The sequence below is a fragment of the Sinohyriopsis cumingii genome, unplaced genomic scaffold (genome assembly GCF_028554795.1).
Source record: "Sinohyriopsis cumingii isolate HCF-2022 unplaced genomic scaffold, ASM2855479v2 utg003794l, whole genome shotgun sequence".
Classification (NCBI taxonomy): domain Eukaryota; kingdom Metazoa; phylum Mollusca; class Bivalvia; order Unionida; family Unionidae; genus Sinohyriopsis; species Sinohyriopsis cumingii.
In genome coordinates this window covers 12757-27138 of record NW_028316594.1, presented here as the reverse complement: position 1 = coordinate 27138, position 14382 = coordinate 12757, and the positions used below count along the sequence as shown (strand labels likewise).

The 14382-nt window shown below is 35.9% G+C and overlaps 1 protein-coding gene across 1 annotated transcript in view; it reads left to right on the top strand.

The window, feature by feature from the left end:
* Positions 1 to 14382, top strand: part of LOC149769412 (uncharacterized) — a gene marked incomplete at its 3' end in the record, with an annotated part of 30436 nt that overhangs the window by 4305 nt on the left and 11749 nt on the right. Inside the window, exons 3-8 of the mRNA XM_089949897.1 lie at positions 850 to 894; positions 2251 to 2313; positions 6801 to 6845; positions 8203 to 8265; positions 12730 to 12774; positions 14131 to 14193. Of these exons, the coding sequence (XP_089806023.1) occupies positions 850 to 894; positions 2251 to 2313; positions 6801 to 6845; positions 8203 to 8265; positions 12730 to 12774; positions 14131 to 14193 (324 nt within the window). The remainder of the gene's footprint in view (positions 1 to 849; positions 895 to 2250; positions 2314 to 6800; positions 6846 to 8202; positions 8266 to 12729; positions 12775 to 14130; positions 14194 to 14382) is intronic.

Sequence of the window (14382 nt, the reverse complement as noted above, 5' to 3'; positions counted from 1 at the left end):
CATTTGGAGATAAAAAATAAGAATTTTATTTGCTTAGACACGAAAGCTCGTTATACAATTTTCAATATTTCCTATGCATGCAAAGTCCACGCATTGTCTATTCTGTCTGTGTTCTTTTCATGATATTATCAATTTCCCTGAACGTGCACTTGATGTTGATTTGTACGGTCTTGTTGAAATGTTGCTAATATAACCGGTGGAATTATGTATTCTTTATATATATTAAAACATTAAGTTTAGACGTGATCAGAGTAATAATTCAGTGTTAAGTTTTGGCTTAGAAACGTGTGTTTGTCTGTTTTTGCCCTCTTCTCGCCATCTCCTGGATATAAAAAAGACGTTTCACAATTAGAATGCAAGGTTTTAGTTGAATATCTGTTTCAAGTTTATCCAAACATCACTCTTGTATAATTCAATTTTGAACGGAAATTTCACATTTCAGCAATTGACTACTTTTGTTTCTCTATCAACATTGAAGCAGAAATTTTCACGGTACTCAAAGAAAATTTGAAAACACGACACCGATGGATGAAAAGCATTTGTTGACAATTTTTAATAAATCAATTTATCCCTTTGTTGCAATTTTATACTGTATTCTTTGGTAAATTTGGTTCGTATTGATATTCATCTCTAGCAAGAGCCAACAAATTTATTTAATGAAAGAAGCAAAATGAGAAACTATGACATCAATAAATGACAATTATTTGTGACAAGTTCTTATAAAATGACTAAATTTCTTAGTTCAAATTATATGAGGTATTATTTTGTGCTATTGTGAAATATATAAACTGAACAGCAACAAAGCGAGCTTCAAAAGTACGAATATAATACTTCCTTTATTCTCCACAGCTGAAGGTGCAGACGCAGATAACTTTGTTTCTGAAGAATTAAAAGGTGATGCTAAGGGAAAGGATTAATGATGTGTATAACATCATATATTAACAATAAAGCTTTTACATTGTAAAATGTAAAAAGAATGTTCCTTAGTAATGTTCATTGGTTAGGCTTGATATTAAACTTGATATGGCTAGACATTCATAAGAATGAAGATAAATACTCTGGGTGACGATTTCCCTTATACTTGTTCAAATAACAAAATAAATCATATAAGAGCATTTTATAAGGTCGCATAGATAAACTGTACAAGTACCTTATTTGTCCATATGTAATGAGTCATATATGTTTGTATTGAAGCATTGAGAACGTACATTCACACTAAAAGTTCAAGAACCATGAAAACATTAACAACAAACTATGTTATATAAGCATTGTGGTAGAATGCATGGCCTTCTGAAACGATGTTTTATGTGGAATTGCTTATAACGATCCACGTCGGTAAAAACAAATACTTAAATACAACCTATGATGCAGAATCCTCTGCACAGTAGAGAAAGAGTTCAGAGAGATTTTAATACCTTTAAACGTAAGCCCAGTGACAAACAACCACTACATCAACATACAATGAAATCAAACTGTCATTTCGTTCACTTTCAAGAGGATGAAATGCTAATCTCACTTTATTGTTCATATCTGTATAGTTTTCATTTAATCCAAATGGTAGAAAACTACTCTTCAAGTTTGTCCTATCCGAACGACTTGATTTCCACATTTCTTTTCAAGTATCTCTCTTAGGTAGGCCATCTTCTCTTCATTAACATTCTTCAGAAATGTATGTGGTTAGTTCCTTGCAAGATTGGTACTTACTATCAACATTCCAGTTCTATTGATATATAACCATTTCCTTTATTCGCATGAACTTTAATCCACGATTGTTCTGTTTAGGACTCTAAATTGATGAATCTTATAAGTTTAGTATCCGATCTGTGAGCACAACTTCCTTGCATAGGTCTAGATGTTTCATTTTTGAAATACAGATTTGTACCTTTAATTTGACTTATGATCTGCTTTTCATTTTGACCATCATGAAGATATATCATAAATATTTAGTTAGGTTCCTAATTCTTTAGGTCTCTTTGTTTGGCTCAGAAACGTGAGCAAAACATCGGTCTATCGTTTGGTCAGAGAGAAGCTTAGAATGCGTGCGTTTAGAATTTAAGTAGCATTGAGGCAGACACACAAGATAAGAGTAGTATTATTACTCGACACGAAAGAATTTTGTTCTCATGTTCGCAATTTAATTGTATTATTGTTGCAGCTCTGTGAGCCACCATCGTGTTGTATTCATTAAGACATCTCTGGTTGATGAAATAACCTATGTATTAAACAGTCACTTTCTCTTTCTCTTCACAGAGTGTCCTACAAGCGTCAAAGAACCCATACTAACAACATCCTATGAGTTTTCACCTTCAGCAGGTACTGTGATGAAATCTTGTACTAAACCTCAATATTGTCCTAAAGCATGTTTACTGAAGGAGACTGGAGACAAAATTTATAGCAGATTCTATTCAGCTACTTTCCGTTATAGAACATGCAGAGTCTCTTGAGAGACTCTTGTCGATTGATTGATTGATTGATTGATTGGTTGGTTGGTTGGTTGGTTGGTTGGTTCTTTGGTTGGTTGGTTGGTTGGTTGTATTTTTAACGGTGCACCAGCTCTGTTAGTCTATATAGTGCCATATAAAAGATTATATGTAGGAGAATTTAAAAGTGGTAAAAGGTTTCGTATCGACCAGAGATATAAAACCAAAGAATTGAAGTAAAACGATAAGATGGTAACGGTAATAAATATAATTTTCCCATCAACTGGGATTGGAAATGGTGTATGTTAATGAAGAAAATAAGGGACGATATATACATTGCATTATACTGCTGAAGGTGAAAATATACAAGTTATAGCTTAGAATAAATGTTTACTTCGTTCAGGAATTTTATAATACAAGTCAATTTTACTGTATCAAGAAGTTCCTTCATGTCATGCACATTGTAGTACTGACCGCGCGTAGGTTGGAGGTGGAAACACTTCATCATAAAGTGCGTTACAGTGAATGGTTCATTGCAAGAAACGCACTCGGATGGGTCTTCGCCTTTTAGTATGTGGAAGTGGGTTATATACGTACGACCAGTTCTAATTCTTCCAATGACCATCTCCTCCCTACGGATGATTCTTTAGAAAGGAATCCATTCTACTAGGGTTGGCTTGATGGCATGAAGTTTGTTATTCACTGCATCATTCCATGATACCTGCTACTTCTGACGTAAAGACTCTTTACTACTAGGTTTAAAATCAGTATACTGTATTTTAAAATCAGATGGTTCTAGGGATAGGGCCATTTTAGCAGCACGATCTGCTTTTTCATTACGTTTAATACCAATATTGCTAGGTACCCAACAGTATAATATACTGTGGGAGGTACTCAGCTCAGTATTTTTGACAAGAATATTGGTCAATAAATGGTTTGCCAGTTTTCTATTGTGTTGTGACTGATGTACTGTCAGTGAGTCGTTGAATATGATGTTGTTTAAAATACGTTTGTTTTCGATTTACTACAGACGAAGGTCTATTGCTCTGATTTCAGCTGAAAAAATTGATGTGCTATTTTGTAAGCGAATTCTTGTTGTGTGTTTTCCACTAAGGGAAACTGCAGCAGCCTTTTCCTCACCCTTTGATCCATCAGTATAAATTCTTCTGTAGTATGTTAAATTGGGTGAGGAGTTCATGGTAAGAGTTGGCAGGTGGAAGGGTTTGTTTCAGATCTTTCTTCATCGTCTAGCCTAAAATGTACTTTTGATTGTTTAAATAGAGAGGGAGGTATTTCGGAGATGGACGTTTTCTGAATTTCAGAAAGATCAATTCTCGTAAGGTGAAATCTGGATGACATTATAATGCCAAGGGAAGGTATGGCGTTTGGTTTGTTTTTGCACAAGGTTTTGTATTTGGGTTGGAAAACAGCCGATGAAGCAAGAGTCAGAGGGTTTGATCTTAATTTGAGAGCATACCGTGCAGAGAGCATTTCTCTACGATGTGATAAAGGTGGTTCGTTCGCTTCAGTGAGAAGGCTATCACACCGGGATGTCTTAAATGCTCCTAGAGCGAGTCTTATTCATTGATGATGAATTGGGTCAAGCATCTTCAAATATGGCTTCCTAGCTGAACCATAAACAACGCAACCATAGTCCAGTTTGGAGCAAATAAACGTTCTATATAAATTGAGGAGGAATTTTCTATCAGCACCCCAGTAACTGTGCGCTACTACTTTAAGTAGCTCTAGAGGTTTCAAGCATTTAGCTTTCAAAGTCTTAAGGTGCGGAGTAAAAGTCAGTATTCTGCCGAAAATAATACCTAAAATCTATGTATCCTTAACAACTGGATTAGGTGTTCCTCCGAAGTGAGTTTAGGTTCATCATGATGTCTTCGTAAATGACAGAAATGCATGCACACCGTTTTTTGAGTTCAAGAATTTAAAACCGTTAGTACTGGCCCAAGTTTTGAATCTTGTTGATATTTTGCTGAAGTTGTCTATCAATTGTATGCATGTGCTTTGATGGAAAACATATTAGAAAATCAACAACCTATAAGGAGCCAAACACTTGGTGATACTATTGATCTTGATGTTGAAAAGCGTCACAAATAAAATACTGCCCAGGTGTACACAAATCTCTTGTTATGGGCATTATAATCACCGAGTAAAAACACAAATGGCGCGGAAAGTTGGTGAACAGGATTGTCTAATTCCTTTGCTAATAGGTTGGTGTTTGGTGGTATATAAATAGAAGGAAAGGTAATGACTCGGTTCAGAGTAACATTTACAGCAATGACCTGCATGGGCAACACACAGGACCTCTGGAGCATCTCTCTTCGTGGTGACCGTACTTCTGGCACTTGAAACAACATAGAGGGTTTGGAATATACACTTCAACTTTAACCTGCAAAAAGCCAACTTTGACTGCCTTAGGTTGTGTTGGTGTGTTGTAGGTAAGCATGATGGTAATCGTGTCCTGCACTTGTGTGCCGCGTTTGATACGAATTGGACGAATTGCAGTAACACCTTGATTCCTCATTCACTCGACGATTTCAGTGTCGCTGACTCCTGCGAGGTCTCTGCAACGAATGACACCTTTGGATGAATCGAGTGTCGAATGAGCGAAAGTAGTAACTGAAATATTATAAAAGTCTCAATTTTATTCATATTCACAGTCTGCACTTTGCGATCATATTCAAGGATCTAGCTACCCGATTTCAGTTTTCACTCTTTTTGGAGTGCCGACTAGGCCAAGAATAGTCTATTCTACTATAAATGGTGATAGCACAATTATTGGTTTTGTAGGATCTTTTGACTGAATAACCATGAAGTGTAGGAATGATTCCACGCTGCATGGTTCGTCATCCGAGTCTGTTAAAGTTTTAGAATGTTTCAGCTGAGTTTTGGTTTTGTTTTCCATTATGTTTCTTTTATATTCATCACCCATGTTCACCCACCCGCCGAGGAGTCCAACAACGGGAAACTTTCAAGTGCCAGGGATACATAGGTAGTATACTCGGCAAGTAAAATATACCTTCCGATTGACCCGTTAAGCCACTGATTTCTAGGAAGTCTTCTGAGAGTAGGAAAAAGGAAAAACAAAAGGGTAGACAGTATGGGCAATGGTTGTATCAAGAGGGATACATGGAGAATGATAGAGAAAGCGAGCAAATAAATTAAGACCTCCTAAGGCATCGCGTGACCAGTCGATTTGTCATGATCGGGCCCTCCCTACCACCCGCCTAGAAGAAGTAGAGACTAAAGTAGTGTATTGCATGGGAAAGTCTCTGCTCAACTTCCGGGATCCTTTACTCCTCGGACACCGGAAGCAATCCACGGCAAACTGATCGCCTCTTCTTAGTCGCTTGTTATGCCACGTAGTGAGGACACGTCGGGCCAATTCTACAAAACATGTCACGACCATCAGAAGACAACATATTTACAACGCACGTCATAAAACATTTTTCTTCGCTCATACTGTATAAAGCAATACGTTTATGAAGTTTATTCTGCATGTTTTACATGAAACATTTGGAGATGAAAAAAATAAGAATTTTATTTGCTTAGACACGAAAGCTCGTTATACAATTTTCAATATTTCCTATGCATGCAAAGTCCACGCATTGACTATTCTGTCTGTGTTCTTTTCATGATATTATCAATTTCCCTGAACGTGCACTTGATGTTGATTTGTACGGTCTTGTTGAAATGTTGCTAATATAACCGGTAGAATTATGTATTCTTTATATATATTAAAACATTAAGTTTTGACGTGATCAGAGTAATAATTCAGTGTTAAGTTTTGGCTTAGAAACGTGTGTTTGTCTGTTTTTGCCCTCTTCTCGCCATCTCCTGGATATAAAAAAAGACGTTTCACAATTAGAATGCAAGGTTTTAGTTGAATATCTGTTTCAAGTTTATCCAAACATCACTCTTGTATAATTCAATTTTGAACGGAAATTTCACATTTCAGCAATTGCCCACTTTTGTTTCTCTATCTCCATCCAAACAGAAATTTTGACAGTACTCAAAGAAAATTTGAAAACACGACACCGATGGACGAAAAGCATTTGTTGACAATTTTTAATAAATCAATTTATCTCTTTGTTGCAATTTTATACTGTATTCTTTGGTAAATTTGGCTCGTATTGATATTCATCTCTAGCAAGAGCCAACAAATTTATTTAATGAAAGAAGCAAAATGAGAAACTATGACATCAATAAATGACAATTATTTGTGACAAGTTCTTATAAAATGACTAAATTTCTTAGTTCAAATTGTATGAGGCATTATTTTGTGCTATTGTGAAATATTTAAACTGAACAGCAACAAAGCGAGCTTCAAAAGTACGAATATAATATTTCCTTTATTCTCCACAGCTGAAGGTGCAGACGCAGATAACTTGGTTTCTGAAGAATTAAAAGGTAATGCTAAGGGAAATGATTAATGATGTGTATAACATCATTATATTAACAATAAAGCTTTTACATTGTAAAATGTAAAAAGAATGTTCCTTAGTAATGTTCATTGGTTAGGCTTGATATTAAACTTGTTATGGCTAGACATTCATAAGAATGAAGATAAGTACTCTGGGTGGCGATTTCCCTTATACTTGTTCAAATAACAAAATAAATCATATAAGAGCATTTTACAAGATCGCATAGATAAACTGTACAAGTACCTTATTTGTCCATATGTAATGAGTCATATCTGTTTGTATTGAAGCTGTAAGAACGTACATTCACACTAAAAGTTCAAGAACCATGAAAACATTAACGACAAACTATGTTATATAAGCATTGTGGTAGAATGCATGGCCTTCTGAAACGATGTTTTATGTGGAATTGCTTATAACGATCCACGTCGGTAAAAACAAATACTTAAATACAGCCTATGATGCAGAATCCTCTGCGCAGTAGAATAAGAGTTCAGAGAGATTTTAATACCTTTAAACGTAAGCCTAGTGACAAACAACCACTACATCAACATACAATGAAATCAAACTGTCATTTCGTTCACTTTCAAGAGGATGAAATGCTAATCTCACTTTATTGTTCATATCTGTATAGTTTTCATTTAATCCAAATGGTTGAAAACTACTCTTCAAGTTTGTCCTATCCGAACGACTTGATTTCCACATTTCTTTTCAAGTATCTCTCTTAGGTAGGCCATCTTCTCTTCATTAACATTCTTCAGAAATGTATGTGGTTAGTTCCTTGCAAGATTGGTACTTACTATCAACATTCCAGTTCTATTGATATATAACCATTTCCTTTATTCGCATGAACTTTAATCCACGATTGTTCTGTTTAGGACTCTAAATTGATGAATCTTATAAGTTTAGTATCCGATCTGTGAGCACAACTTCTTTGCATAGGTCTTGATGTTTCATTTTTGAAATACAGATTTGTACCTTTAATTTGACGTATGATCTGCTTTTCATTTTGACCATCATGAAGATATATCATAAATATTTAGTTAGGTTCCTAATTCTTTAGGTCTCTTTGTTTGGCTCAGAAACGTGAGCAAAACATCGGTCTATCGTTTGGTCAGAGAGAAGCTTAGAATGCGTGCGTTTAGAATTTAAGTAGCATTGAGGCAGACACATAAGATAAGAGTAGTATTATTACTCGACACGAAAGAATTTTGTTCTCATGTTCGCAATTTAATTGTATTATTGTTGCAGCTCTGTGAGCCACCATCGTGTTGTATTCATTAAGACATCTCTGGTTGATGAAATAACCTATGTATTAAACAGTCACTTTCTCTTTCTCTTCACAGAGTTTCCTACAAGCGTCAAAGAACCCATACTAACAACATCCTATGAGTTTTCACCTTCAGCAGGTACTGTGATGAAATCTTGTACTAAACATCAATATTGTCCTAAAGCATGTTTACTGAAGGAGACTGGAGACAAAATTCATAGCAGATTCTATTCAGCTACTTTCCGTTATAGAACATGCAGAGTCTCTTGAGAGACTCTTGTCGATTGATTGATTGATTGATTGATTGGTTGGTTGGTTGGTTGGTTGGTTGGTTGGTTGTATTTTTAACGGTGCACCAGCTCTGTTAGTATATATAGTGCCATATAAAAGATTATATGTAGGAGAATTTAAAAGTGGTAAAAGGTTTCGTATCGACCAGAGATATAAAACCAAAGAATTGAAGTAAAACGATAAGATGGTAACGGTAATAAATATAATTTTCCCATCAACTGGGATTGGAAATGGTGTATGTTAATGAAGAAAATAAGGGACGATATATACATTGCATTATACTGCTGAAGGTGAAAATATACAAGTTATAGCTTAGAATAAATGTTTACTTCGTTCAGGAATTTTATAATACAAGTCAATTTTACTGTATCAAGAAGTTCCTTCATGTCATGCACATTGTAGTACTGACCGCGCGTAGGTTGGAGGTGGAAACACTTCATCATAAAGTGCGTTACAGTGAATGGTTCATTGCAAGAAACGCACTCGGATGGGTCTTCGCCTTTTAGTATGTGGAAGTGGGTTATATACGTACGACCAGTTCTAATTCTTCCAATGACCATCTCCTCCCTACGGATGATTCTTTAGAAAGGAATCCATTCTACTAGGGTTGGCTTGATGGCATGAAGTTTGTTATTCACTGCATCATTCCATGATACCTGCTACTTCTGACGTAAAGACTCTTTACTACTAGGTTTAAAATCAGTATACTGTATTTTAAAATCAGATGGTTCTAGGGATAGGGCCATTTTAGCAGCACGATCTGCTTTTTCATTACGTTTAATACCAATATTGCTAGGTACCCAACAGTATAATATACTGTGGGAGGTACTCAGCTCAGTATTTTTGACAAGAATATTGGTCAATAAATGGTTTGCCAGTTTTCTATTGTGTTGTGACTGATGTACTGTCAGTGAGTCGTTGAATATGATGTTGTTTAAAATACGTTTGTTTTCGATTTACTACAGACGAAGGTCTATTGCTCTGATTTCAGCTGAAAAAATTGATGTGCTATTTTGTAAGCGAATTCTTGTTGTGTGTTTTCCACTAAGGGAAACTGCAGCAGCCTTTTCCTCACCCTTTGATCCATCAGTATAAATTCTTCTGTAGTATGTTAAATTGGGTGAGGAGTTCATGGTAAGAGTTGGCAGATGGAAGGGTTTGTTTCAGATCTTTCTCCATCGTCTAGCCTAAAATGTACTTTTGGTTGTTTAAATAGAGAGGGAGGTATTTCGGAGATGGACGTTTTCTGAATTTCAGAAAGATCAATTCTCGTAAGGTGAAATCTGGATGACATTATAATGCCAAGGGAAGGTATGGCGTTTGGTTTGTTTTTGCACAAGGTTTTGTATTTGGGTTGGAAAACAGCCGATGAAGCAAGAGTCAGAGGGTTTGATCTTAATTTGAGAGCATACCGTGCAGAGAGCATTTCTCTACGATGTGATAAAGGTGGTTCGTTCGCTTCAGTGAGAAGGCTTTCACACGGGGATGTCTTAAATGCTCCTAGAGCGAGTCTTATTCATTGATGATGAATTGGGTCAAGCATCTTCAAATATGACTTCCTAGCTGAACCATAAACAACGCAACCATAGTCCAGTTTGGAGCAAATAAACGTTCTATATAAATTGAGGAGGAATTTTCTATCAGCACCCCAGTAACTGTGCGCTACTACTTTAAGTAGCTCTAGAGGTTTCAAGCATTTAGCTTTCAAAGTCTTAAGGTGCGGAGTAAAAGTCAGTATTCTGCCGAAAATAATACCTAAAATCTATGTATCCTTAACAACTGGATTAGGTGTTCCTCCGAAGTGAGTTTAGGTTCATCATGATGTCTTCGTAAATGACAGAAATGCATGCACACCGTTTTTTGAGTTCAAGAATTTAAAACCGTTAGTACTGGCCCAAGTTTTGAATCTTGTTGATATTTTGCTGAAGTTGTCTATCAATTGTATGCATGTGCTTTGATGGAAAACATATTAGAAAATCAACAACCTATAAGGAGCCAAACACTTGGTGATACTATTGATCTTGATGTTGAAAAGCGTCACAAATAAAATACTGCCTAGGTGTACACAAATCTCTTGTTATGGGCATTATAATCACCGAGTAAAAACACAAATGGCGCGGAAAGTTGTTGAACAGGATTGTCTAATTCCTTTGCTAATAGGTTGGTGTTTGGTGGTATATAAATAGAAGGAAAGGTAATGACTCGGTTCAGAGTAACATTTACAGCAATGACCTGCATGGGCAACACACAGGACCTCTGGAGCATCTCTCTTCGTGGTGACCGTACTTCTGGCACTTGAAACAACATAGAGGGTTTGGAATATACACTTCAACTTTAACCTGCAAAAAGCCAACTTTGACTACCTTAGGTTGTGTTGGTGTGTTGAAGGTAAGCATGATGGCAATCGTGTCCTGCACTTGTGTGCCGCGTTTGATACGAATTGGACGAATTGCAGTAACACCTTGATTCCTCATTCACTCGACGATTTCAGTGTCGCTGACTCCTGCGAGGTCTCTGCAGCGAATGACACCTTTGGATGAATCGAGTGTCGAATGAGCGAAAGTAGTAACTGAAATATTATAAATGTCTGAATTTTTTCATATTCACAGTCTGCACTTTGCGATCATATTCAAGGATCTAGCTACCCGATTTCAGTTTTCACTCTTTTTGGAGTGCCGACTAGGCCAAGAATAGTCTATTCTACTATAAATGGTGATAGCACAATTATTGGTTTTGTAGGATCTTTTGACTGAATAACCATGAAGTGTAGGAATGATTCCACGCTGCATGGTTCGTCATCCGAGTCTGTTAAAGTTTTAGAATGTTTAAGCTGAGTTTTGGTTTTGTTTTCCATTATGTTTCTTTTATATTCATCACCCATGTTCACCCACCCGCCGAGGAGTCCAACAACGGGAAACTTTCAAGTGCCAGGGATACATAGGTAGTATACTCGGCAAGTAAAATATACCTTCCGATTGACCCGTTAAGCCACTGATTTCTAGGAAGTCTTCTGAGAGTAGGAAAAAGGAAAAACAAAAGGGTAGACAGTATGGGCAATGGTTGTATCAAGAGGGATACATGGAGAATGATAGAGAAAGCGAGCAAATAAATTAAGACCTCCTAAGGCATCGCGTGACCAGTCGATTTGTTATGATCGGGCCCTCCCTACCACCCGCCTAGAAGAAGTAGAGACTAAAGTAGTGTATTGCATGGGAAAGTCTCTGCTCAACTTCCGGGATCCTTTACTCCTCGGACACCGGAAGCAATCCACGGCAAACTGATTGCCTCTTCTTAGTCGCTTGTTGTGCCACGTAGTGAGGACACGTCGGGCCAATTCTACAAAACATGTCACGACCATCAGAAGACAACATATTTACAACGCACGTCATAAAACATTTTTCTTGGCTCATACTGTATAAAGCAATACGTTTATGAAGTTTATTCTGCATGTTTTACATGAAACATTTGGAGATAAAAAATAAGAATTTTATTTGCTTAGACACGAAAGCTCGTTATACAATTTTCAATATTTCCTATGCATGCAAAGTCCACGCATTGTCTATTCTGTCTGTGTTCTTTTCATGATATTATCAATTTCCCTGAACGTGCACTTGATGTTGATTTGTACGGTCTTGTTGAAATGTTGCTAATATAACCGGTGGAATTATGTATTCTTTATATATATTAAAACATTAAGTTTTGACGTGATCAGAGTAATAATTCAGTGTTAAGTTTTGGCTTAGAAACGTGTGTTTGTCTGTTTTTGCCCTCTTCTCGCCATCTCCTGGATATAAAAAAAGACGTTTCACAATTAGAATGCAAGGTTTTAGTTGAATATCTGTTTCAAGTTTATCCAAACATCACTCTTGTATAATTCAATTTTGAACGGAAATTTCACATTTCAGCAATTGCCCACATTTGTTTCTCTATCTCCATCCAAACAGAAATTTTGACAGTACTCAAAGAAAATTTGAAAACACGACACCGATGGATGAAAAGCATTTGTTGACAATTTTTAATAAATCAATTTATCTCTTTGTTGCAATTTTATACTGTATTCTTTGGTAAATTTGGTTCGTATTGATATTCATCTCTAGCAAGAGCCAACAAATTTATTTAATGAAAGAAGCAAAATGAGAAACTATGACATCAATAAATGACAATTATTTGTGACAAGTTCTTATAAAATGACTAAATTTCTTAGTTCAAATTATATGAGGCATTATTTTGTGCTATTGTGAAATATTTAAACTGAACAGCAACAAAGCGAGCTTCAAAAGTACGAATATAATATTTCCTTTATTCTCCACAGCTGAAGGTGCAGACGCAGATAACTTTGTTTCTGAAGAATTAAAAGGTAATGCTAAGGGAAATGATTAATGATGTGTATAACATCATATATTAACAATAAAGCTTTTACATTGTAAAATGTAAAAAGAATGTTCCTTAGTAATGTCCATTGGTTAGGCTTGATATTAAACTTGATATGGCTAGACATTCATAAGAATGAAGATAAGTACTCTGGGTGACGATTTCCCTTATACTTGTTCAAATAACAAAATAAATCATATAAGAGCATTTTATAAGGTCGCATAGATAAACTGTACAAGTACCTTATTTGTCCATATGTAATGAATCATATATGTTTGTATTGAAGCATTGAGAACGTACATTCACACTAAAAGTTCAAGAACCATGAAAACATTAACAACAAACTATGTTATATAAGCATTGTGGTAGAATGCATGGCCTTCTGAAACGATGTTTTATGTGGAATTGCTTATAACGATCCACGTCGGTAAAAACAAATACTTAAATACAACCTATGATGCAGAATCCTCTGCACAGTAGAGAAAGAGTTCAGAGAGATTTTAATACCTTTAAACGTAAGCCCAGTGACAAATAACCACTACATCAGCATTCAATGAAATCAAACTCTCATTTCGTTCACTTTCAAGAGGATGAAATGCTAATCTCACTTTATTGTTCATATCTGTATAGTTTTCATTTAATCCAAATGGTAGAAAACTACTCTTCAAGTTTGTCCTATCCGAACGACTTGATTTCCACATTTCTTTTCAAGTATCTCTCTTAGGTAGGCCATCTTCTCTTCATTAACATTCTTCAGAAATGTATGTGGTTAGTTCCTTGCAAGATTGGTACTTACTATCAACATTCCAGTTCTATTGATATATAACCATATCCTTTATTCGCATGAACATTAATCCACCATTGTTCTGTTTAGGACTCTAAATTGATGAATCTTATAAGTTTAGTATCCGATCTGTGAGCACAACTTCCTTGCATAGGTCTTGATGTTTCATTTTTGAAATACAGATTTGTACCTTTAATTTGACGTATGATCTGCTTTTCATTTTGACCATCATGAAGATATATCATAAATATTTAGTTAGGTTCCTAATTCTTTAGGTCTCTTTGTTTGGCTCAGAAACGTGAGCAAAACATCGGTCTATCGTTTGGTCAGAGAGAAGCTTAGAATGCGTGCGTTTAGAATTTAAGTAGCATTGAGGCAGACACATAAGATAAGAGTAGTATTATTACTCGACACGAAAGAATTTTGTTCTCATGTTCGCAATTTAATTGTATTATTGTTGCAGCTCTGTGAGCCACCATCGTGTTGTATTCATTAAGACATCTCTGGTTGATGAAATAACCTATGTATTAAACAGTCACTTTCTCTTTCTCTTCACAGAGTGTCCTACAAGCGTCAAAGAACCCATACTAACAACATCCTATGAGTTTTCACCTTCAGCAGGTACTGTGATGAAATCTTGTACTAAACCTCAATATTGTCCTAAAGCATGTTTACTGAAGGAGACTGGAGACAAAATTTATAGCAGATTCTATTCAGCTACTTTCCGTTATAGAACATGCAGAGTCTCTTGAGAGACTCTTGTCGATTGATTGATTGATTGATTGGTTGGTTGGTTGGTTGGTTCTTTGG